General features: G+C 52.3%; 10 protein-coding genes across 10 annotated transcripts; 2 read left to right on the forward strand and 8 right to left on the reverse strand.

Moving 5' to 3' along the window:
• Positions 1-358: 358 nt before the first annotated feature.
• Positions 359-1,287, reverse strand: NUU61_006490 (mitochondrial import receptor subunit TOM22; the record flags this gene model as incomplete). The annotated part of the gene is made up of 3 exons (XM_056657018.1): positions 359-412; positions 633-922; positions 1,176-1,287. 3 exons carry the CDS (start codon positions 1,285-1,287, stop codon positions 359-361), a joined length of 456 nt encoding a protein of 151 aa, XP_056509818.1.
• Positions 1,288-1,654: 367 nt separating this feature from the next.
• NUU61_006491 (mitochondrial-processing protease subunit alpha) lies at positions 1,655-3,487 on the reverse strand (the record flags this gene model as incomplete). The annotated part of the gene is made up of 2 exons (XM_056657019.1): positions 1,655-3,313; positions 3,386-3,487. The coding sequence occupies 2 exons, from the start codon at positions 3,485-3,487 to the stop codon at positions 1,655-1,657; spliced, it is 1,761 nt and encodes a 586-aa protein (XP_056509819.1).
• A 420-nt stretch (positions 3,488-3,907) lies between these two features.
• On the reverse strand, positions 3,908-6,052 carry NUU61_006492 (acetoacetate--CoA ligase family protein; the record flags this gene model as incomplete). The annotated part of the gene is made up of 2 exons (XM_056657020.1): positions 3,908-5,761; positions 5,825-6,052. The coding sequence occupies 2 exons, from the start codon at positions 6,050-6,052 to the stop codon at positions 3,908-3,910; spliced, it is 2,082 nt and encodes a 693-aa protein (XP_056509820.1).
• Positions 6,053-7,630: 1,578 nt separating this feature from the next.
• Positions 7,631-9,670, forward strand: lcb2 (putative serine palmitoyltransferase 2; the record flags this gene model as incomplete). The annotated part of the gene is made up of 1 exon (XM_056657021.1): positions 7,631-9,670. The coding sequence occupies one exon, from the start codon at positions 7,631-7,633 to the stop codon at positions 9,668-9,670; it is 2,040 nt and encodes a 679-aa protein (XP_056509821.1).
• Positions 9,671-10,835: 1,165 nt separating this feature from the next.
• NUU61_006494 (PQ-loop repeat-containing protein) lies at positions 10,836-12,164 on the reverse strand (the record flags this gene model as incomplete). Its single annotated transcript, XM_056657022.1, has 1 exon — positions 10,836-12,164. One exon carries the CDS (start codon positions 12,162-12,164, stop codon positions 10,836-10,838), a length of 1,329 nt encoding a protein of 442 aa, XP_056509822.1.
• A 900-nt stretch (positions 12,165-13,064) lies between these two features.
• NUU61_006495 (uncharacterized protein) lies at positions 13,065-13,797 on the reverse strand (the record flags this gene model as incomplete). The annotated part of the gene is made up of 2 exons (XM_056657023.1): positions 13,065-13,554; positions 13,667-13,797. The coding sequence occupies 2 exons, from the start codon at positions 13,795-13,797 to the stop codon at positions 13,065-13,067; spliced, it is 621 nt and encodes a 206-aa protein (XP_056509823.1).
• A 1,292-nt stretch (positions 13,798-15,089) lies between these two features.
• Positions 15,090-15,905, reverse strand: NUU61_006496 (uncharacterized protein; the record flags this gene model as incomplete). The annotated part of the gene is made up of 2 exons (XM_056657024.1): positions 15,090-15,489; positions 15,616-15,905. 2 exons carry the CDS (start codon positions 15,903-15,905, stop codon positions 15,090-15,092), a joined length of 690 nt encoding a protein of 229 aa, XP_056509824.1.
• A 598-nt stretch (positions 15,906-16,503) lies between these two features.
• Positions 16,504-19,041, reverse strand: NUU61_006497 (SH3 domain-containing protein; the record flags this gene model as incomplete). Its single annotated transcript, XM_056657025.1, has 8 exons — positions 16,504-17,124; positions 17,184-17,588; positions 17,638-17,786; positions 17,848-18,217; positions 18,267-18,340; positions 18,390-18,542; positions 18,601-18,930; positions 19,014-19,041. 8 exons carry the CDS (start codon positions 19,039-19,041, stop codon positions 16,504-16,506), a joined length of 2,130 nt encoding a protein of 709 aa, XP_056509825.1.
• A 914-nt stretch (positions 19,042-19,955) lies between these two features.
• Positions 19,956-21,917, forward strand: NUU61_006498 (serine/threonine-protein kinase; the record flags this gene model as incomplete). The annotated part of the gene is made up of 1 exon (XM_056657026.1): positions 19,956-21,917. The coding sequence occupies one exon, from the start codon at positions 19,956-19,958 to the stop codon at positions 21,915-21,917; it is 1,962 nt and encodes a 653-aa protein (XP_056509826.1).
• An 880-nt stretch (positions 21,918-22,797) lies between these two features.
• On the reverse strand, positions 22,798-23,826 carry NUU61_006499 (mitochondrial 54S ribosomal protein uL15m; the record flags this gene model as incomplete). Its single annotated transcript, XM_056657027.1, has 2 exons — positions 22,798-23,440; positions 23,519-23,826. The coding sequence occupies 2 exons, from the start codon at positions 23,824-23,826 to the stop codon at positions 22,798-22,800; spliced, it is 951 nt and encodes a 316-aa protein (XP_056509827.1).
• Between the last annotated feature and the right edge of the window lie 740 nt (positions 23,827-24,566).

Consider the following 24,566-nt stretch of genomic DNA (forward strand, 5'->3'; position numbering starts at 1 on the left):
CAAATACATGCATGCATGAGCTGCCGGAGCCAAGGTGTGTGGGGGGAGAAGGGAGAGAGGGAGAAGATGAGAGGGAAGAAAGCAGAAGACAAAGAGCAAGACAAAGGTCCAAGCGACTCATAAGACCAAGAAACAAGTATACCAGCGGCACTTTCATCATCTTGCGTTCGAGATGTGTTGGGTGCAAGCCGGAACACCCGATCCAAGGAAGAAAAACGCAAGCTTGCCGTCGAGTATAGATTCCATCCAGGGGCGCTCTTTTGCAATCGGGTGTCGCCTGCCCCCTGATGTTTCTTGTTCGTCAGCAGAGTCGCTAGATCTTGTTGCTGTTTCCTCCGGTTTCTGGTCCGATATTAATTTATAGGGTGGGTTGAGCCTCCTTCTGCTCCGGTTCGGAGCCGGGGGCGAGCATCTTTAGACAAATGTGATCAGCATCGAGATCCAGTAATATACGCGCACGTAACCAAGGGTAGAATAAGAAGCATCAATGGCGGCATGAAAAAAATTTTCCATTCCATGCCATCCCGAGATCCTCGAAGCACCTCGACAGGAACTGGGGCATGATGAACTCAAGGCCCATCAATTCCGGGCAGATACCAACTAAAAAACAAAGAAAGAAAGCAGAATCATACCTCGTTTGCTCCCTTGATCATACCCTGCTCCCGCTCCATCTGGATATATTGCTCCTCCTCGGCGTAAGCCAACGCCCAGGGGACACCGATGAGGAATGCACTGGTGCTGATGACCCACAGAGCCTTGCCGCTGAACGACAGGCTGGCCTTGGTGAAGGATGTGAGCGAAGAGACGGAGCTGGTGACGGTGCGGCGGGCGGAGGGCGGGATCATGTCTTTCAGGGCCGAGACGCGGTCCAACAGCGACTCGGTGTCGAGCTCGGCGTCCTCATCGTTGGAGATTTCCGATTCTGATAAACATTGCAAACACGTGTCAGAAAAACTCGAGTATGAATGTAGCGGCGGTAATGTTCATGTCGCGATGGTTCAGGGTTGTTTCGTGCTGGATGGTTCCGTGGTGCTCGATATATTGAATCGACCTTGAAACACCCTCGATTCGCATCGAAACACCAATCCCATAACACCAGTATTTCCAGTTTTTTTTATGCTGCGCGAGACAATTTCTGTGGTTGTAGGGGCAAGAGCAGAAATCGGGATACTAACCAGTGTCGGTGTAGTCCTCCTCGTCGTCGGAGACTAGGAGAGCATCGTTCTTGCTAGGGGCGGGCTTCTGCTGGTTGAAGTGCTCGTCCTCGACCTCGGTGAGCTTGACCATTTTGGCGGGTGGAAAATATCGGGATTCGATTGGAAGGTGATGGGAGATGGGGGAGGTGATGGAGGAACGGAGAGGTGTTCAGCGCTCCGACTTTTTTGCCGGGCAAAAGCGGCGAGACGCGGACCCACACGCTTCCTACGCAACTCGCCTCTACTGTACAGTCGCGATCCATGAATGCTACAAAAGAACAAAAGAATTGAAATAGAGACAAATCTCACGTATTCTACAGTGTCACTATGCAGGCCAGAAAGTCTATAATTACAATCATCCCCATATACAGCCAATTTCACCTCCATACATCTCAGACTGGCGGACATGGGAGTCCACAACAAACGGGGAGGTAAATCCATGCTTCACGGCTGGCTATTTACCGCCGGCCAAGCTTCCAGCGGGCAATCCGCTCCTGGATCTCTTCCCATGGGAAAGACCGAAGCTTGTAGCCCTCCAGCTCGCCCTCCTGCAACACGACGGTGGGCTTGCCAGTACCCTGGCCATTGTTTTGAACCTGGCCGCCAAACACCTGGCGAGCCACCCGGCGAAGGTCCTCGACAGTCAGAGCCTCGATTTGCTCGCACATCTCCTTGACGCTAACCTTGCGGTCGTGGACTTGCACCTGGCGGCCAAGATCCTCGAGCTCGACCATGCGAGACTCGAGGTTCATGAGCAGCGACGAACGAAGCTGGTTCTTGGCCCGGTTGACCTCTTGCGTTTGCAGGGCCGTAAAGCCCGAGTCCAGGGTCAAAGACTGCAGCTCTCGGCACATGACCTCGAGCATCTCCGTGGTTCGGGTTGGGCTGCACGAGGCCGAAATGCCGAAGATGCCACTATCCGTGTAGCTGTGGTTAAACGCAATGCAGCTCTCCACCCAGCCGTGCTGGTTCAGCACGTTGGTGTAGAGTCGCGAGTACATGCCCTTGCCGGGACCGCCCGCCGAGAATGAGCCTCCTCCGCCAAGGAGGGTCTGCAGAGTGGCGAGAGCGTAGATGTCAGGCGAAGAGATGGGGAGCGCCTCAAAGGCAAGGTGGATATGACTCAGTCGAGGCAGCATCGGGTTCGCGGGCGGAGGGATGGGAGGAAGAGCAATGAAACCGCCTGTGTAGTGAGCCGGTCGCCGAAGGTCCAACGCGGACGGCTCAAGCAAAGAAGGGTCGAGCGGCGCGACCGTGGCGTTGTTCTGTGTGGAAGTGGAGAGTTTTTTAAGGAAGGGTAGCTTCGACAGGAGCGATGACTGCGTGTTTTGAGAAGCGGCTGGGCTGCTAATGGTCGACGACGGCGTGAATTGAGGGACAGTTGGCACCTGGCCTTCGCTGGCCGCCGCCTGGGAGTCCGACAGCGTGGTTTCAATACCCGAACCGGACAAGACGGGCCCCTTAGACTTGCTCAGGTCGCTCGCCTTCATATCCCCAAAATACTGCTCCGTAAGCTTGACGGCCTCGGCATGGGGCACGCCGGCGAAGGCGATCACCATTCGGTCCGGGTTGAAGAAAACCTCGCGGTATTGCTCCACCACGGCCTGGTTAATTTCGCCCAGTCGCTCGCTCGGGCACAACAACGGGTTCCCAAGTGTGTTATCCCTGTATGCAGTCATGTGCACCAGCTCCGGCAGGATGAGTTCCGGCTTCGCCCAGATTTCGCCAATCTCGTACTCTGCCGTCGCAAGCTGCTGGAGCACCTCTTCTTCGGTGATGAGAGGGTCCCGGATGGTTTCCGCCAGCAGGCCGAGGGTCGTGGGGACGGCCGAGTTGAAACTGGCGGACTGGTACATCAAGGATTCTCTAGAGGACGCGCATTGAATGTTGCCGCCCAACGATTCCAGAATCTCGAGCATCTCGTCTCCTGAGTGTGACTTGGTGGCTTTGAAGGCTAGACGATCCATAATGTGGCTCACACCACGCAGACTGGCGTCTTCATAGCGAGATCCGGCATCGACGTAAACTCCAACGCCAGCAAAGGGCCCCGGTAATGACTCTGTGGCGACGCGGACTCCATTCGGCAGTGTGGTGATTTGGTCTAATTCCGAAGGATCCTGCAGAAAAGTAAAAGAGCTGTCGTTAGACACGGTAACAAACAATTCTGACACTTAGCACGAGTTAATTACCTTGGCCGATTCATTAAGGGTAGCGAAGCTTCTTGACACCGAGCGAGGAGCTCGGGTCAGTGGCTTCGCGGACTCGAGAGCCCGCAATGCTGAGCGGCGCATGGTGAGTCGAGCAATATCCGCGCAGCAATTCCAAGTCAAAAACACTGTGCGCAGCTGGTATTTCCAGAGCAGCTGGTAGAGTCCAGACGATGTTGGCGAAGAATCGAACTGGAGTCCTGATCCGAAGATGCTTAGTAAGCAGCTGCATGATCATGCCCACCTGTGAGGTCCAGGATGTCTTTTCCGACAAAAAGTCCAGGTGGAATGGATTCATGGATATTATTAAACATCATATTCAAGTAATGTAATCCTTCGACTTGAATTACATTCTCGCTTTTTGACTATGCGTCCATGGGCATCTTTACGCTCGAGATTGCTGACCAAGCTATCCTCTCTAGAACCCCGACATTTCAGAGCATTTTCTAAAGGTGGTTCATTTCTTTTTTCTAAATATAATCAAGGATGAATTGGAAGACACAATTAAGGGTGCTCTACAGCCCAGTTTCGATACCAATCAAGACAAGACGCATTCGCAACACTCGCACCGATCTTGATGTTGAGACCGCACAAGATCTGCTTGACGGCATTCTCGACCTTCTTGCCATTGGAAGTCACCGGGATTTCCGGGCATACGTCAATGACAGCAGGAACATGGCGGGGGCTCAGTTCCTTGCGGATAATGGCCTGTATGCGTCCCGCAAGATCGGGCGGCATACTGGAGGCATCGCCAGGGGCAAGCTTCACAAAGAGGACGACAGTCTCGTCTGAATCAATTCCCTCGCGCCTCCGTCCAACACACAGAGAATCTTCAACTTCGTCGGCAAAGTGCTTGAGAAGGACATTGTAGATCTCGGCGCTGCCAAATCGGACTCCAGAGGGCTTGAGCACGCCGTCGCTACGGCCGAGCATGACAACGCCGCCAGTGTGCGGGTTCAGGCGGACAAAGTCTCCATGGTGCCAGACCGTATGTCCGAACATGTCAAAGTAGCTCTTTCGGTATTTCTCCAGGCCCGTTGGCCCCGGTGGCCAGAACATGACCGGCTGTGCAGGAAAAGGTGTGGTGCAGACCAGGTCGCCTGGTTCGCCCGAGGCACTGATGTCCTTCCCAGCATAGTCAAAGACTGAAACGGCCATCCCCAGGGAGCGGCATTGGATTTCACCCTTATAAACAGGCAGGATGGGACAGCCGGAGCAGAACAAGGACAGAATATCTGTGCCGCCGGTAATAGAGCCCAGCATGATATCGTGATGGATATAAGAATAAATGTACTCAAAAGTCGACGGAGCCAGCGGAGATCCAGTGCTGAAAATGGCTCTTAGCGTCTTGAGTGTCACTGGCCGGTGCGGGTGCTTTCGCGGGTTCAATGCTGCTTGCTCCAGCATCGATAGGTACTTCGCTGATGTACCGAAGTGAGTGATTTGAAGCTCGTCGATGAGCCGCGGCATGGCCATTTCCCCTTTACCTCCTTCAACGTCAAATGGCCGGAAGGGAGAGCCATCATACAAAACAATTGTTGCACCACTAGCTAGACCAGAAACAAGCCAGTGCCACATCATCCAGGTAGCTGTTGTGAAGTAGAACAATCGATCACCCGGCCGAATGTCACAGTGAAAAAGATGTTCTTTTTTGTGCTGCAACAAAGTCCCCAAGGACCCATGGACAATCGGTTTCGGTGCACCCGTGGTCCCAGACGAGTAAAGGATATAGACAGGGTGATCCGGCCTCAAGCTAGCAAACTCCAACGGAGCAGCTTCATTGCGGACCGAAGACAAGAAGCTTCCATAAGTAACTACCTTCCCGGCAGCAGGCCGGACCTCGTCAAGGCTGAACTCGACCAAATCGGCAGATTCAAAAACGACCAGATACTCAAGCTTCGGCAGCTCGGAAACAATCTCACGCACCTTGGCATGAGATCCGTGCACCTTGCCGTTGTAGAGGGAGGCATTATCTGCAAAGAGAACCTTGGGCTCAATCTGTGCCAGGCGCTCCAAGACAGCATGCACGCCTGTATCGGGAGACACCCCGGTCCAGAATGCGCCTAGTGATGCGGCGGCGAGCATTGCCACCACCGTGTTGGCATGGTTGCCTACAAAGCCCGCCACACGATCGCCCGTCTCCAGCCCCGCTTCTTTCAAGGCATTGGTGCACTGCCGCACGCGCTCCCGCAGCTCCTTCCATGAGACATACTCCCGGGCTGCCTCGGTAGCACCGATGATTGCGACGGCATTCTCGTCCGGCGCATTGGCTGGATAGAGCAGATTCTCGGCAAAGTTCAAGGTGCTCCCCTCGAAAAACGCCGGCCGAGGAAAGAGTACCTGATTTGACTCAAGTACCTAAAGGGATATTAGCATTTGCCATAAAGCTGAGTGTCTGCCGTAGCATATGCAAATACTCACCTGTGTATAGGGCTCATGCGCCTTGATTTGGGAATAGTGCCAAATCTCCTCCCAGAACTTGGCGGGCTCCGAAACACTCCACTCCCAGAGGGCATTGTAGTCATTCAGAGACAGGTCATGCTTTTGGTTTAGACTGGTCATGAAGTCATGGATCTGGGTGTTTTCTGGAGAAGAAGGCCGCCAGAGCACCTTCGCCTCTGTGGTTTCCCTCTCATCAATATGGGGCATGTTGTTCGGATCAATTGATGGGAGAAGTTCACAAACAAAATGAGAAATAATAAAGCCTGCAAAATAAAAGAAAAGGGAATTGGCCTGGACTGGAGCTGCACTTGGTCCGCACTTGTGCCATATACTCGAGTGTGTCCCGGTATACTTAGCGAAAGTTGACCACAAGACCGCCGTATGAGAGATCTTCTGTGTCTCCCGTGTGTTTCCTTGAAAGGACCTTGCAAGGGATAACGTCAGATCGGGACATGAAAAAAGAAAGTCAAGTCACAGTGCAGATGCGCCAACAAGGGAGCGCGGGGGGGCGGAAGCGGGTATTCGATAGCCGCTCTCCGCGGCACCGGATCCGACCTGAAAGTGTTGCGCTTTCGCAAAGTCCAATGCCAGCTGTGGACGAACGAAAGACTAGGTGAGCTATTGCACCACCTGGAAGACCGTCTTCTGTTGTATACTTCAGATAATTGTTGAGTTCAATGGAGAAAGATGACGGAGTAGTGACAGCTGCTGCCTCAGGCATAGATTAGTCATCGCCGCGATATGGCCGTTTTCAGCCATTTTTTGGTGGAAAAAAAAGCGCAAAGAAAAGGAGTTCCCCAGGGACATGGAACCTCTCATGTCACATATGCTCCGGCGCCAGTGGAACAGGGGAGTCACCAACATCATCCCCAAGTATCCAGGACACATTGGCCAGGTACATGCCACCCAAATACATAGAGGTGATGCAATGATATTTCCACATAGAATGGATTTATGAATGATAAGCATTGAATTTAATACTGGATCCTTCATATAATCAACGATGCACATCGACTGTATAGAAGACAAGAGAGCTCGGGTGCGAGTAGCCGAAGTGACTCTCGGGGGACTCCAAAGCCGATGAAAACTTTGAGTCGTATTCGTATTGTGGTGTTGTGGTACCCAGATCCAGCCAATCACAGTCTGTATCTGCAGTATCAGCTAGGTATCCAGTCAATACCAGGAGGTACCTCGTCCACCGTGCGTGAGCCTTATACCCAGCTTGTACTCGGTATTATTATTGTTCACTCTCCTTCCTCCTTGCCATCTCGTCCTTCACCAAGTTTTGCGGGACGGAGATCGGAGACTTGCCCATTCTCTGACGGGTTTACACCCCTCCCCCTGTTTCGCCAAGTTCCTCATCTCCTCATTCCACGTGCTCCATTCACAATTTTTGCGAGCCCTTCCGGAGTCCCCGGATCACCTACGATTCCAACCCAGTACGTCTCATCGTGTGAATTTATACTTTGGAGTGGGATTTTCTCGGGTTCCCCGGCCCTGTCAACCTGTGTATCCCCTGGGAGAATCTCATCGACTGGCGTGTTTGGGAATGGTCAACTAATTACCCAGTCTCGTTTCAAAGAAGCACCTGCGGTTGGTCTCGAACAAACCTACGATCGAAGATTTGGTGAAGCAAAAGAGTCTCGAAAAGCAAAGCTCGGTATCTCTCTAGCGGGTGGTACTTGCCTCAATCATCGGTCTGGACGCGTGAAGGAACGCGCGCCCCTCGATCTTGACGGTGTTGAATACCTGTCGACCCGAACCCCTCCGCTGCTTCCCTCTGCGATGCCTCGTCGATTCAGCAGCAACTCCTCCAACGACACCCCCTCCAACTCCCCGTCCTTTTCATCTGCCTCCGGAAAGGGCGGTACCGCCATCAAGGCGCCCACAGTCAAATCCAATCGTCTGTCCCAGTTCTTTTCGGTCTCGCCCAAGTCCAAGTCCGAACCTCAGACTGCACAGGCTGCCCTTCAAGCGGCTAGTGGAACCTCTCAACCTAACACTTCGTCTCCGCCGATCAGTTCGGCATCACTGTCCTTACCGACGATTTCTCTGTCGACGGCCACAGCTGACAATCCTAATATGGACGAACTGCCGACCACACTCTTCCAACCTCCGACCCCGGAGGAAGCACGCCGCCTGGCCAAGCAGCATGCCCAATTCGGTCCTATCGGCCATGCCAGCCACCGGTATTCGAGTCGACACCCTGGCGGCGTCTTCCCGGAGCCGGTGATGGACGAGCCGCCGTATTATTATCTGCTCACCACTTATATCAGTTACCTCATCCTAATCGCCTTTGGCCATGTCCGTGATTTCTTTGGCAAACGCTTCCGCGAAGAAAACTATCGACACCTGAAACCCCGCAACGGCTATGGTGCGCTCAACAGTGATTTCGACAATTTTTACGTGCGTCGTCTGAAGCTGCGAATCAATGACTGCTTCGAGCGGCCCGTCACCGGCGTTCCTGGGCGAACGATTACTTTGATTGACCGGGCCACGGATGACCACAACCATCACTTCTATCTGACGGGTACCACGACGGATACACTGAACCTCAGCTCCTACAACTACCTCGGCTTCGCGCAGTCGGAAGGCCCTTGTGCAGACATTGCAGAGGAGTCGATCAGGAAATACGGAATCACTTCTCCAAGCACTCGGGCGGAAGTCGGCACGCAAGACCTTCACGTTGAAGTCGAAGATCTGGTCGCCAGGTTTGCGGGCAAGGAAGCGTCCATGGTATTCTCGATGGGCTTCGGTACCAACGCCAACATCTTCCCGGCCCTTGTCTCGAAAGGCTGTCTCCTCATCTCCGATGAACTGAACCACGCTTCGATCCGCTTTGGCGCTCGTCTCTCTGGGGCCTCGATCGCTATGTTTAAGCACAACGACATGAAAGACCTGGAAATCAAGCTTCGCGAGGCCATCTCTCAGGGCCAACCTCGCACTCACCGCCCCTGGAAGAAGATCCTAGTGGTGGTCGAGGGTCTGTACTCGATGGAAGGATCCATGTGCAATCTCCCTGGTCTGGTTGCATTGAAGCATCAGTACAAGTTCAATTTGTTCGTTGACGAGGCCCATTCGATCGGAGCCATCGGTCCCAAGGGGCGCGGTGTATGTGATTTCTTTAGTATCCCCACCTCCGAGGTGGATGTTCTCATGGGCACACTCACCAAGTCCTTTGGTGCGAATGGAGGCTACATTGCAGCGGACAAGGTGATGATCGACAAGCTTCGCGCTACCGACTCTGGCATCTTTTTTGGAGAGGCACCTGCCCCCGCGATTCTGACCCAGATCTCCTCTGCTCTGCGTATTATTTGCGGTGAACTCGTCCCTGGCCAAGGCGAGGAGCGATTGCAGCGGTTGGCCTTCAATTCGCGATACCTCCGTCTCGGATTGAAGCGTCTTGGCTTTATAGTGTACGGTCACGACGATTCGCCAATCATCCCTGTTCTTCTCTTCAACCCGGCCAAGATGCCCGCATTCTCGCACGAGATGCTCCGTCGAAAGATCTCGGTCGTCGTCGTCGGCTACCCGGCCACTCCATTAGTTTCCTCCCGGGCTCGTTTCTGTGTGTCCGCGGCCCACACCAAGGAGGACCTGGACCGGGTCCTGACCGCTTGTGATGAAATCGGCAACGTTTTGCAGCTGAAGTTCTCCACGGGCATTGCGGGCGGCGCGTTCCCCCCAACTGAAGAATTGGCCCCTCCCCCTGAGATGGAGAAGGAGTGGCACCGCAAGCGCTCGGACCAAATGACGCCTCCCCGATGGCGGGTCGAGGATGTGATCCGACGTGGTGTCCAAGATGTCCAATCACCCTTGTATTAATCTGGTCTTGGCCGTTTGATGTGATGATTTCTTGGCTTCCCCACGGTTTCTCGGATGGGGTCTTCGGTCAGGGTTAAGTCTACGAGCCCGGTTGATGCTGGTCACGCCGTGTCTCTATTAATTGCATGTGCTCTCTCGTTAATGTCTCTCATTCTCTCGGTCTTCTCGCTTTTGTGTTCCTTCACAGCAGGAAGTGATGTTGATGTCCGGGAATCCAAGACAAAAGGGGATCTTGCCAGAAACCAAAAAAAAATTGAAAACCCACGGTCATGAGTTATTCGAACAAGCAACGAATGGAGATGCCCCCTTTTTTCCATATGATCCAGTCCTGGTGCTCCCTTTTTCACTTTCTTGCATCCATACGGTTTTTATTAACTTTTGTCGCTTTTGACTTTCTCTTTCACTGTCACTCTTGTTATCATCTTAAAATATTGCCTAATATGACCTTGGGATATTCCCGCTCTCATCGGGTCTGCCTGATGGACATGAGGCCCTGGCCAGAGTGGGTATATATATGCCTTGATGTACAGCATAAAACTGTCTTTTTTCTTTCTTTATTTTGTCGCTTATGTGTTTATAATTAGAGAGTCATTTATATCTATATCCCCACGTTTGGAATATGTCCTTTATTCTAAAAAATCACGAGACCCAACACCCTCGATTTCCTCTCCAGGTTACCAATAAACAGAGTGCATGGAATCTGACATGTATGCAAATGATATATAGACTCGGAAATACCCGAAAAGAACGGTCTTGACCAAGGGACCAAGGAGAAATCCACAGCAGAACCCCCGAAACTCTGAGCTATAGAAAAAGCTCCCCCTCCATGCCAACTGCCGCACACACATGAGGAAAACGCCTGCTAGGGATAGCGCAAAAAAAAAAAAATGCGCGACAGAAACCCGGAAATGGAAAGGCGGGAAGACCTTATATACAGAGGACAAATGATGATTGACACACCCACCCCCCAACAGCCAGAAAACAATGCCAAGCAAGAAAAAAGAAATCGAAAGCCAAGGGTTTAAACAAATGAGGTAGGACTGACTGGATGAGGTCAATCCAACAATAGACAAGTCATCAACGTCGTAAAGGAGGCAAGTATGTCCCCCCGAAGTCAAAATGCAAAATGCAAGCAAAAAAAAAAAAAGAAGAAGTATCAAAGGCATCAGACAGTACCATATCGACCACCTTCCGCACCCAACAGAGCCTGGCCTTCCTGCGTTGCCGAAGCAGCGCCCGATTTAACACGCTGAGGCGAGGTCGACGGAATCCAGCCGCGCATCCAGCCGTGCACACGTCTCCAACGGTTCCTGCCACGCTTCTGGTCTTCCTCATCCGTGTCCGCAAAGATGTCATCTTCTTCGTCATCACGGGGGCCGTACATGAGGAACTGGACGCCCATAAAGCCGTCCAGACCCAGAACCCCGAAAGCACCGAGGAAAAACGGGATGGCGCGGCCAATCCATTCCCAGCGGTCGTTGCCGTGGCCGTCGGCCCAGCCGCCGCCACCGTAGGGAGGGAAGTTGGACCAGGCGTTGGGGTTGGTAAGCAGCGACGAAGAGTAGAAGAAGTTGCCGCCAAAGGCGGCCATAAACAACAGCGGGGACAGGCCCTCGGTGCTCTTGCGACGGTAGTTCTTGAAGAGCTGCGGGGGCCGCGAGCCGAGGTAGAGGAGTGTAGACATCCAGGAGAAGATGCGGCCGACGATCTCGAGGATCGTTTCGCGGGGCGCGTCGGCGATGGGCGGATGGGGGGACGGCGGCGGGCTGCTGGGGCTGGCGTTGGCCAGCACGGCGCAGAGCAATGAGGCCATGAGCATAGTTCGTGGGAGCGCGAAGGGGGGAGTGGGCGCACTGGTGCCGGCGCGTACGGATCGGCGCGACGAACCCAGTTTCTCGTTTGAGTACGAGGGCGTTGGGCCCGCTCTCGAGTTGAGGGTCGCCCCGGTCTGCACGCCCATGTCTTTGGGCTCTGCTTTCGACATGGTCATGTCGACCGGGGCCGGAGGTTGGTGGGGCGCGGTGTCGCCTGCGAGAGGCATGCCCTGGAGGATGCCTCGCGAGTCCGGGTCGTCGGAGCGGGGCAATTCATTATAGCCATCGTACCGTTGGGGTTTGTAGTGTGTATACCAAAAGAATTGGATCACCAGGGTGATATCCACCAGGACGTAATAGCCGGCGATCACCACCTGCCACCCCGCCTGGCGGGTGAAGAGCGCCCCCAGAAGGTTGCTGACGTCTCCCAGACACCAGATAACCAGGAAAAATATGGAGAGCCCGGACGTAGACTGCACCTGGTAGTTTTTATAGATTTGCGGCAGCTGGGCGAACAGCCATGAGACTATGCTGAGGGTGCCGAGGATCGAAGAGATCAGTGCCAGAGGTGTGGGGATGCATATGTGGAGATGTGACGAGAGTGTGGTCAGGAAGGGCGAGGTTGGTTCACAGTGCGAGGGAAGTTTCCCAGTAATCAGAGCCTGTAACAGAGAAGGCATAATCTATATGTGTCGAAGGTGGGAGAAAAGCGTGTTGAGGCCAATGCGGTGCCCCGGATTTGCGATAATGCTGTTAGTGTGGAGGGCCGGGGCCAGCATATATGAGCAACAAGCAAGGTGGTGAGGCTTGGGGGAGGTTGTATAGGTCTAAATCTAAAACAAAAGAATCAGGTCACGACACAAAGAAGACCAGTTCATAAGTACAAGAGAGTGAAAGAGGAAGAGAGAAGACGAAGTCATCCCTCGCTATCAGCTGGCTTATCGAGGCAGGTGATCGGATGAGTCAGCTCTGGAAGAGATAAGCGCAGATCCCGAATGGATTTAGGTAATGCCTATCTGCCTTAGTAAGACTGTGGTGGGAAATTTCATACTTTTATCTGTTTCTTTCGAATTCAACAAGAATTGTAGGCAAAGATGAAAGTTATTGAATGTAGAACTATGCTTTTGTAGTGTCAATCCCTGAATCGCTTGAACGTCAAGTCTGCCTGTCCTCAGTAAGCTTAGTAGAACCCTCTATTTACGAAGGAGCTTTACTATTCAATTATTTAGGCGACCGGGCCAGAGGAAGCATGAGTATACTTCGTTCTTGCTACAATTGCGGGACTAGGGCTTTAGAGTCATTCCCATATACCAGTCGCGGTATCACCTACTGTGGGTAGCCCTAAGATTAGACAGCCCCAAACACAGCTCATTGGAGAATCGTGCTCTTATAGATGAACAGCCGTACAAGTTGGCCCTCGGAGACAAGAAATTTTTCTCAGATTAAAAAAAAAGTGATAGGCACAGAGATGGTGCGAGGATATGGTCACAGGAAGACCATCCAACGAAAACAAATCCAGACCAGATGAATGAAGAATAGAGACACAAGAAATTAAAGCAATGAAAAGAGGAAATAATCAATCACAACATCACAGCCAGGGCCAGGATACCAGCCGCACCCATAAGCCCCAGGGCAGCAGTCCCCGCAGGAGCAGAGGCGGCGTTATGGCCGCCCGACCCCGAGCCACCCTCAGTCGGGGCACCCGTGGCCCAATGGTCAGAGACCCAGTTCTTGACGCTGGCAGGCAGAGTCTGGTACCACTTTGGGTAGTTGCCGTCCTCGATCTCATGGATGATGGACGAGCGCGCAGACGGGTTCGACATCTGCGAGAGGAATGAGGCCGGGACGGCGGTCATCAGTACCGACTGGATGGAGGGAGGAGGCATGTCGATGGACATCGATGACGCGCTTGGGGGCTCGGTGATGGACGACTGGTCGCCCGAGCCGGTGGGCTTGTTGTCAGAAGTGGTCATGGTGCTGTCGTCAGCGGTGGGCTTTTCAGTAGTCTTCTCGCTGGCCGAGTCGCTGGAGGAGCTCGGCATGTAGTCTTGATAGTTGGAGGGGAGGTTGCTAAAGTCCGTGTAGTATTTCCCGTAGTCGGTTTCAGATTCCCTTAGATTTATATTAGATGTGTTATTCTTTACTATACGTTGCACGAAAGGGGACTTTGTTAGGGACGAACATGCTGTGGAGGTTGCTCATCAGACTACTGTAGTAGTCGTCGGACGAGTCCCCATACTGCTTCTTCTCGAGCTCGGGAGTGGCCAGCGCAGTGGCAGACAGAAAAAGGACGGCGAGAGCTTTGTGATGCATTGTGAAGAAAGCTTAGCCGAGTGAGTGATTGTATGGGTATCAAGAAAGCAAAAATGACAGCAAAAACGAGATGAATGAATGAATGAATTAGAGGCCATGCTGGGCAGGAGGATCCTTTTAAAGAACGCCCACCAGCACCCAATATCCCCAATGACAAGCTTCGGCCTCTTGGGTAGTTTTGGGTAGGGGCTCTGCTCGTATCGGATCCGCAAATCCAACGCTAGTCGAGAAAATGAGAATGTGGTACAAGTAAGTTGAGAAGGGAGCCAGACTTTGATTTCAGTCCAATCAACAAAAAGAGATCAACTTCAAGAGGGTCTGTCGTTGGATAATTCCTGAGGAACGGATCCGGCTAGCTGGCATATTGCTCGCTCGATCTGGCTTGGCGCGGCAGATGAAGTTGCTGTGCTCGTATTCCAGACAGGATCAGGGGCGGAAAGGCCGATTGGACTCCAAAATGAACAGACTGCTTATGTCGATCGGGTGGGTTTGACCACTGGAGGCTTAGATTGTATATTGACTTTTGACAGACCCATCAGAAACACGAGACGGGCAACCGCCGAGAAATATTGGAAGTGCTTCAGGGTCCTGCTTTAGGTTAGTTGCAGATATATTGGGAGTGTTGAAGAGGGCGTTGAGCACTGGGTTTGCTTGCCCACTATCCACTTGATATCAGCAGAAGAGAGAGAAAGCAAAATTTCGAGGATGGTGGATTGACATGTCTAATGAGAAGTGGGTCCTAGCAACATCATAATACGAGGTGCCTATTCAAATAAGACACTCAGCACGAAAGCAGAGTTTTCTTGTCTTTGGTGTGCCGAAATGTATTGAAATATCAGAACACCATCAGAAGGTCATAGGGTATAAAGACGAAGATTCTTGAGAAAGAGGCCGGAGAGGAAGGAATGGTGTAAAACTCCTTCCTTTAACGAGCTGGAAGCAGCCTGATATTTTGTCTGATCTTTCACGTATATTCTAGATGAAAGCTAGATAACCTCTCCTGCACCTTAGCCCCTGTCTTGTATATGTTTTTTTAGCACTTAGGTAGCGTCCTATTACGGGCGAGTATAGGAAAATATAAGAGACAGAATCAATTAGATATCATACCGAAGTAGCTAAAAGAATCCATTATTTTAGCAAAGAAATCTGACATCACTAATTGCCATTCTGATCTCAAATAAAGAAGCATTCAAAACACAGATCAACTCCAGCTGTATATGGCATATACCAGGAAAACTTTCCACAAAGTCCAGACAACCGTGCGCTCGAGCGGTCTGAATAATCCCCAACTCTTACGAGCTGTCATCTCGTCGATGCCGAGAATGGCTACTATGACTGCGGTGCCGCTGATGATGGTGGTGATGATGACCATGTCCGTGGCCATGCCGGTGACCATGGCCATGACTATGGCTATGCCGACGATGTTCCTTCATCTTGTCTTCCAAATAGTTGCCCAGAATGGCACCTCCAATAGCACCTAAGAGCCCATGGTCTTTCTTATGTCCGGCGAAGTAGCCCGCCGCGCCGCCAGCCAGCGAACTTCCAAGCCCGCGCTCGTGCTGGGGTTCCTCGCGGGGGTCCGATGGATGACTCTCCGCGCTTGGCGAAGGGTTGTCGGCATCGGATACATGCACTGCGGGTGGATGAGGGCTGGGAGATGGGGAGAAATGAGGTTGGTCGGGGTGGTGGCCACTAGATTCAGTTAGGGTTAGTGTTGGGTGATGCGAACTACACAGCCACCGGGCATGGACATATTTCTCGAAAAAATAACAGCTTGTGGAGAGAAACTGATAAGAATAGCAAAACACCTACTAGTACCCTAAATTCTCTGGGACTTTTCCCGGAGTAGACGGAGTCCCGGCCGTGACAACCGGGCCGAGATAGTCTGGCTGTCCTACCGGCGTGTAACTCCTCTCCGGCATGCTGCCGTGGTAGGGTTCCGGCGCGAGGTGGTACGGGTGATACGAGCTCGGCTGGGGCTCAGAGACATGGAAGTCTGGCTGTGGTGGATACATAGGGTATGGATGTTGATCCTCGGGGAGATAGTAACTGACTCCGCCCGGGGTGGGCGTGGAGTATGAAGAGTATGGGTTGTACGGGTCTGCCATGGTGTTTGCGAAACCATACATGGCAAAAGACTGCTTCTTATCTCAATATGATCTACTCTACCGGTGGTGGTCGGATGATCGCAAAAGTCCATACATCATGGCGCGGGTGACCTGCTCGCACGACCCTCGGTCTTGCAGTGGAATGTACGAACCACCAATCACCATCCCCATGGAGCTGTCTCAAGGAGGGTCACCCTACTAATATGCCTAGGTATAAACTTCAGGTTACAAGGAATCAAAATAAACTTGGAAACAGAGATGGAACTGCGTCATGTCTCCCCAGGGCGACAAGTAAACTAAATAAACACGGACTCGGGGTATTCCGACAAACCAAAAAAGATGAAAAGAAAAGAAAAAAGATGGACAAAACAATCAAATGCAATAGAGTGCTGGCTGAGTCAATCGAAGGAAAATAAAAAGAAAGTGCACTGAGCGAACGTCAAGGCGACACAGGGCAAAGAAATAAAGAAAGAACAGGGGCCGGCCAAAAATGAATGTGCCCAGCACATCCACAGCCTTCCCGGGCCGCTATCGCAGTGATTCAGCCATGCATATATCCAGAGATAGACGTGCGAAGGAAAACTATACACCCAAGTCACTATGTCGAGGGACTCTGCAGGGTTCGCATCGGAGTCGACTGCCTGGCCCGCTGGGAAACCCAACCCACAAGCATTTCGTCAAGCTGGTTGGTCATCTCTTTGAGCCGTTTGCTTTCTTCCTTGAACAAACGACCGGTAATAGGGTGATCGGGGCCAGCGGGAGGAACATTTGATTTGTCATGGACAATCATGAACAGATCACGAATATCGTTTTCTTCGTCGAGGTATGATCGTAAACTAGCGTCACTCCAGGTCGGTGTGTCCACCGACCCAGGGGTAGCCTCGTTGCCCTTGAGCATGGCCTGTTCCACTTCGGGAGACGACGGTGGCGAGATTGGAGAGACAGAACGCGCCCTAGGCGATGCGTCCATCGTCAGGCCCGGTGCCCCGACGGGCGAGACATTAACCGGAGACTCCGATTCGGGGGGCGGGGGTTGGTTGTTAGCTTGGGGATAAATTTCTGGGGCGGAGATGCCACAGAAGGCTGTACAGGCGTGGTGCGCGCAGAGGAATCGTAGCCCCCTCTCCACTGCGCTTCGCTCGATGGTCGCTCGACCGGGGACGCCAATGAATCCCTTGACTCGGCAGGAGTAGCGAAAGTCTCTCTTGGGCTTGTTGGACTAATGGGGGATGACACAGGAGAAGTCACAGTTCCCCGGCCGTTCTCCAAGTTACCTACTCCTTGCGCTGTCACCTGGCGAATAGATTGGTCACTCTGGCTGCGGTGCATGACTTCGGTGTCCTTAGCGGGCTGGGCAATTGCCGGGTCGACCTGTGGGTCGACCTTCGTAGGAGACATGGGGGGCTGCTTCTGCAGTTTATTGCTAGGCTGGCGTTGAGGCTTAGAAGACCGCGAATCCAGAGAATCCATGGAGGTTTTCGGTTGCGGCGAGGCTCGGAAGGTTGACTCCGCTGGAGACTTCTCTGGCTCCTCAAAGTCATCGTCGGTTGCTTTGCTCTTCTTGTCCTTGCGTTTGAACAGCCCACTAAGCATCCCTGGCTTCTTGTCTTTGCGTTTCTTGTCCTCTTTGGCTTTTTCCTGGGGAATTGACGCTTTATCGATGGTCTCGAAGCTCCCGCGCTCCTTTATAAAAGTCAGTGATTACTCAACAAGCGTTCTATGAGAACCTTACTTCTTTCACCTCAGTCAACAAATTGCCGCCCTGCTCCTCACGTAGCAGATTTGGTGTCAGGGAAATCTTCTTCGGCTCGGCGGTATCGTCCTTGAAGAAAGAATCCGTGTTCCGTACAGTGCCGTTTCTGGACCGACTGACGGATGGTTCTGTTCCCGAGAATGTTAGTTTCAGGTATCGCACAGAGGCAATAATACTAAGTCCTCTTACCTTCTGGGTCAAAGAATTCTTCACTAGACCGACGTGGCTCCGAGTTCAAATGTTCTGGCTCCTGAATTTCCTGCAAGCCATTGCTTTCTGTCTGCTCCACAGGCTTGTCCTTTTGTGCTTTGGGTCGGAGAGGTTCCACGACAATATCTTCGTTCGCTTCTTGCGATTCTTCCTCCTCCCCATCAACAGTTTCGTCATCGTTGAAAAAGTCGCCGTGCTCGGAATCATCGTCGCTAGAAAACTCGACATCTGATGCTTCGATGTATGTTGGGGCCGTGAAATTAACGGTCTTCGCATTCCTCCGGCGCATAGCCTTCTTCAAAGGATTCTTGGACTTCTCCGAGTTGTCGCCTAACATGGTCGCAGAGAGCTATCTGGGTCAGATCCTGGTTCAAACAACAAGGTAGAGGTGCACCTACGTCGACGTTCCTGTGTTTGTTCAATCGGGCGAGTCTTTCGGTCGGGGTTTCGATGTGCTCAGCGGGCAGATAGCCTGGTTGTGATCAGCAACATCCTCGTGATATTGGAGGCATTAAACCCACCAATGCTCCCATCCTTTACCACACGGACAAGCCACCAATAGCTATTACTGTCGTCAAGAAGCACCATAGTATCGCCTTTGGCAGCATTGGCTTGCCCATCGACCGTTGCGACGAAATTGTGGAGCGCGTAAACGAATTCGAAGTCGATATCCTCTGCCTAGTATGAGACGAGCCCCAAGAAATAGCAAATTTCAGCTGAAACAATACGTACCGTCGTCAATCGATGGAGAGCTCGAGATCTTGTCCATCAGATCGTCGTCCAATAGATCATCGCTTTCGCCGTCCGCCAGATCGCCGTCTTCGTGCTCATATTGGGTACCCTCCAAGTCATCATCCATATCCTCTGGCTCTCCATACATGTCTACTCCACTGTCGGAGCCCGGACCGCCCCTTATCGCCGACTTCGAATCTTTGTCCGCATGGCGAATGGACAACTCCTGGTGGGGAGCAGGCCGGCCGCCCCCGAGAGGAGTTGGGTGTTCGGGTTGTCTGGAATGGTCTTTGGCCGAAGGCGTATCGTGATCTTGGAGATCCAAGGTATCTGAGATATAGCGGTCAGCATTTCGACTGTGGGCCAACTGGCATTGGGGTATCAGGGGGGGGGGGGGGGGCATAAAAACGCACCCGCTCGGATAATTTGAGGTCTTGTCATGTTGTTGCTTCCTTATAAAATGAACGTAATCTCAACGGGTAGACGAGTGACACAGGACTTTTAGGTGCAAGGAGCGACGGTTGAATTGGGAACATGGACCTCGAACCAAAAAGCGCCGGTCAAAAAGTTCGCGCAAATCGCTCACAGAGCACCCGAGGCCTGATCGAGTTCAAAGCGCAAGGAATTGGATCTTCAGAGAGTTCCAGAACTGGACAGGTTGCCGTCAAAGAAAGACTGCGCCTCGTCAATAATGGCGGGGGCTGGTCTGCGCTTCCACAGTACGGAGGTTGGGAACGGGTGAAAGCGCGAGGGAGAAAAGAAATTACTGCCAGAGCGACATCAAAGAGAAAAAGAAATTAAACCAAAGAGAATCAAGAATCGGGCCCATGAGGACTGGACATCCCCAGACACTCGAAAGGGACCAAAAGGAGGTGCTTTTAAACAAGCGCCCCTTGCGCGCGGCTAATCCCGAGCCCCTGAAATCCCGATTGAGCGTGTAGGGCTCAGGGCTGCAAATGATGACGATCATGTGACTCCATCCGATGCTTTTCGTCTGTTCCGTTATCACCCGACCTCCCCTCATCTTTTGCGACTGGCGAATCCCTCGTTTTTGATTTCTCTTGTACCTCCACCCTTGACTACCAAACCCCATATTTGCCACCAGAAACAATATTCATCTCAGTACCCCGCCCACGACCTCTGACTTTCACTTTCAATAACTCTACATCCTCCGTGCGATAACAGACACCCAAACCCCGCTTCAAACGCTTATTACCCCACAATTGTCCTTGACGTCCAACCATCTCGAAAATACATCAACACAAACCAGCAGGGGGGGTTCTTTTACCCCAACTGCAAGCCTTTTTCGGGCTCGCACCACCAAATAGATTCCCAACCACGCTCTTTCCAGGGGCATGGCGTTTGACGAGAGGAACGGACTGGCAGACTTGAAGATTGAGACTTCGTTTCATCGTGAGGAATCTGGATGGATGCATGAAGATGGAGGGAGGGGAACGACATCAGATGGAGATGGTATCGAGAGCGACCACACCAACATATCCCATGACTACAACGCGCGCTGCCGCGATACTGATGAAGACCACAGTGTGTTAAGTGATCTCCATTCAGCGACGCCGCCCATCTCGGTTCCACGCTCAGATGACCGCTCTAGGGGCGACGTCAGTTTCCCTCACAAGCCGGAAGATGTCCCAGGGTCACCGCTCGACAACTATCTTCAGTCTCGTCGTCCGTCCATCACCTTCAGCCCCAATGTTTCGTTGGATTCCGGTCGTCAACGTCCACTGGAAGAGCCACTGGCGAAAGGGGATGTGAAGGATCGCCCACCCCAGAAGTTCGAGTCACGGAGCTCTGGGCTTCGAAACGCACTCTCACAAGACGACGACCCGGCTGATCCCAAGCCTGGAGCCTGGAGCTCGAGCCCCAAACAGACCCAGGATCAGCGGAGCTTTCCGACCAGAACCTCCCGAGCGCGATCTGTTGTGAGCCCTGAGGATGATTCAGTTTTGGGCTCGGAGCTCGACCACCCGACCTCCCTGACGTCGCTGTCGACCGCATCTCCGACCATGGACGAACTACGAACTCCGCCCGATCGAAAAGATATACTGTCGCCGTTGTGTGTAACATCACCGACTCAACCCTTTGCATCACCCGAAGATCGCAGTTCTTGGTCTGGAAGTATTACTACTCCTTTTGGGAGCAAGTCACGCAGCTCTACGCTCGATCGTAGCAGCAGCCTTCGTACCTCTACGCGGCATGGTTCTCGTAGATCCACAGCCTCTAGCGGAAAGTCACCCGCTAGCATGTTTCTCTCTATGTGGACTGGTCCTGAGGAACCAGTTTCTCAACCAGACGACGAAGGGCAGATGGTTGGTACCGACTATGTTCTGGGAAAGCAGATCGGCTTTGGAGGTTTTAGCACGGTGAAAGAGGCCTACAAGGTGGAAGAGCATGGCGCCACCAAACGGCTTGCTGTCAAAGTTGTTCGCAAAAATGTGACGGGACGAAGTGAAAAAGAAAACGACGAAGTGCAAGCCGAATTTGACCACGAGGTCCGAGTCTGGCGGTATCTCAGCCACCCTCATGTTTTGACGCTCGATGCCGTATACGAAACGGATTTCGCCACTTTCTGTTTCACTAAGCTTGCTATCGGTGGCACACTGTTCGACCTGGTCCGCCAGAACCGCGGTGGGCTGGATCCAGTTCTCGCCAAGAAATACTCCTACCAGCTGGCCTGCGCCATTCGTTATTTGCACGAAGATGCTCGAGTGGTTCACCGAGATATCAAGCTGGAAAATTGCCTCCTGGATCCCGTCGAAACAAGCAACGGCACGAAATCTTCGACTCTCGTTCTTTGCGACTTTGGAATGGCGGAATGGATGACCACTGACAATGGCGGCGACTCCCCGGATCCATACGACGATGTCGCAGACCGCCCGCCTCTCAAGCAAATGGGCCCAGCCGGTTCCAGTACAAGCGTTGCGGGCAGTTTGGAATACGCCTCCCCGGAGTTGTTGAATTCGACAAGCGGCGTCATCCAACCATCAGTCGACATTTGGGCCTTTGGCGTCATCGTCTTCACGGTTGTGGTCGGGTCGCGACCATTCCAAGACTCGTTTGCTCCCCGCATTCAGTCAAACATCCTCGCTGGCATTTGGAATCACGATGCCGTGCTAGGCGAAGTCGCTGATGATGTTCTTCGGAAAGACCGACAGGATGCCCTGGACTTGATCAAGGGTTGTCTGGAAATGGACATGGAGAAGCGGTGGACCATCCGTGATATTCTATCATGCTCCTGGCTTCGGGAAGTTGCCGAAACCGCCGAGGAGAGTTCTCCTGAAAGCGCGTGGAAGCTTTGAGATCCTTCGTCCTCTTTTCGGCTCTTCTGCCTTCTTTCCTCTCCCAGTTTACACTCGACATTCGTTTCCACTCCGCGTCCCTTGCACGACATTATGGGATAGACGGGCCTTCAGATTATGACGCGACACTTTTTTTTTCTCTTTTCCTCTTGTGATGGTCCTTTCTTTACTCTGGCGCTGCCACGAATTACGAGTGCCGGTGTTTTTGGAACCTTTGAATCACGATGATACCCATTCGTTTCGTTTCTTGTCGATTTTTGAAATTACCAGCATGTTCTTTTTTTTTTCTTTCTTGGTTCTTTTCATTTGGTTTTGGGATCTACTCCACATATCCTCTGCCGGCATTACATCTCGAGGCTGAGATTTGATATGACGAGACGGTTTATGATTGACAATGTTATACGCGGGAGCAGCAAGCACGGCGTTTTTGTTTCTGTTCCTTTCTAAATTGCTATTTCTTCTTGTATTGGCCCGGGCCATTTTTGCTACTGCTGTACTTATATTATATCCGTGGATTTCTGTTTTTCGTTTCTGTCAATGTCTTCTCTGCTCTATCTACATGATTTTCTTTCTTTTGTCTGGGTGACCGGCTCATCCGGGCGTACAAGAAGAAACACTTTATGCGGTTTGCTGTCAATACAATCCAAGGATTGACCATTCAAGTATTCTTGAGAGGGGCATACATAAGGCGAAAAAGTAATTTCTTTGACATAGGCTAAAGATGAGGGACATATTGGGGCTATTGATACAATGTACAGGAAGGCTGGCGCAGGCAGATCAAACAGATCCAACACAGAAGACGCTCTGACAGCCAGGCGGGAAACCGAAGAGACCAACAAAAGAAATCTAGAGAAAAGAAAAGAGAAGAGAAGAAAGAGCACTACCAGAGACGGTTCGCAGGCAAGACCTTCTCCTTCCTCGAACCAGCCGTCATCTTCCGGTCCTCAGGCGAGCGGAAGAACAAACTGGGACCCTCGGTAGGCTTCAGCAGATGGCTCAGATATCCGCGGTGCGCAGGATCACGATAATACTCGATATCGCGACGGCGAGTGGGATCCGGCAGACGGTAACGGAAACCAGGGGGCGGCAAGACAGAGTCTGCTAGTTGTTGTTGTTGGTCCGGGTCGACGGCATTGTCGGCGGCGGCGTGCAGAAGCGGCTCGGGCGCGGCCTGGGCAGACCAGGCGCGGGAGAGGAACGGGTGGATCTCGCGCTTCATGATGAGCTCGATGGCGCGGCGCGTGTAGTAGCGCGTGGTCACGGAGCCGCCGGTGGCCTCGACGGCGGCGATGGCGGAGGCCGATGCCCGCGACACGACCAGGTGGATGGGCTGCTTCAGTGTGGACTCAGTTTCGCTGCCGCTGTCGTTGCCGCCGAGCAGCTTGACGCCATCTTTGTGCTGGTGGATGCAGCGCGATTGGGTCAGTTCGCGGACGGTGATCGGGTGCGCGGCGCTGATGCGGCCTTGGTCGATCCACTCCTGGATGCGGTTGAGGTTGATAGGGGCCATTTCGACGGAGAATCTAAGAAAGTGACGAAGCAATTAGAATACGAAAAGGAAGGGAAAGAGGAGAAGTCGAAGAAAGGATGCAGTAACGTACGGATTCTTCCCTCCACGCTCGCCATGCACCACCTCATCGGGCGTCTGTCCTCCATTGAAGTGCGCGGGGACTTTTCCATGCTGCTTCTGACCGTTCTGTCCTCGTCCAGAGGTCTTACCCTTGCCCGAGGCCGGACCACGACCTCGCCGGATGCGCTTGTTGTAGGCCGAGGGGTTGTCGGAGAGCGAGGCCAGGATGTGCGCTTGACGAGTTGGCTGGAATTGCGGCAGGAGGAAGGCCAGTGGTGAGGCCTGCTGAAAGGGCCGGGTGGCCAGCTGGATTGGCAGCCCCATGAGCCGGGGGGTCATGGTGAGAGACTGGAGCTGTGTGTATGTGTGTCTGTCCGAAGACGTTGCTGGTTGCTGGAATTGTTCGAGTGTCGAGATTCTTCCCGGTCGGGGCGGAGGAATTTTGGTCCGGGAGACTGGACTGTGTACGCTTCCAAGAATCTTCGTCTTCTGTTTCTTTCTTCATTTTGTGTTTTCAGGTTTTCTGTTTACTCTGCTTTTTATTGGAATTATTATTTATGCAAGTATAGTTTCAAAAAGATCTGTACTAAAGCTAGCATCTTTCTTGGGTGCAAACAAGTACATGTTCACGCTCAAAACCCTACTTGCAATATATTCGCGCACTCGAAACATTTTACGCAAATTTCTGCCATATTTTAGACCAGGTAGACTCCAAAGTCTTGTCCATGCAAAGTGTCAAGGCAAGCCATTTCAAGAATGGCTGTAGTCTTATGTTCCGTGAGCCTGGATACGAAGTACATGCTACAAGGTGCCAGGCATAAATAAGAAAGAAATCTAGTTTCTTGACATGCAAATTTGAGTCTGCTAAAATAAAAACGCCCTATCATGCGAATGCAGGAGCAACAACGGCCGAGGATGCGAATAAGCAAAATATCACACCACAGCAACCCTTCTAAATGGAACGCCAAGCAAAATGCCAAAAAAAATGAAGCGATAATTCTGTACATGAAGGAATGGAAGAGAGATAGAGAAAGAAAAAGGGATAGACAATAGAGGAAAGGATGTACAGTGAATGAGAT

This window comes from Penicillium alfredii (assembly GCF_028826965.1).
Source record: "Penicillium alfredii strain IBT 34128 chromosome Unknown utg000009l_segment0_segment0, whole genome shotgun sequence".
In the NCBI taxonomy this organism is placed as follows: Eukaryota; Fungi; Ascomycota; class Eurotiomycetes; order Eurotiales; family Aspergillaceae; genus Penicillium; species Penicillium alfredii.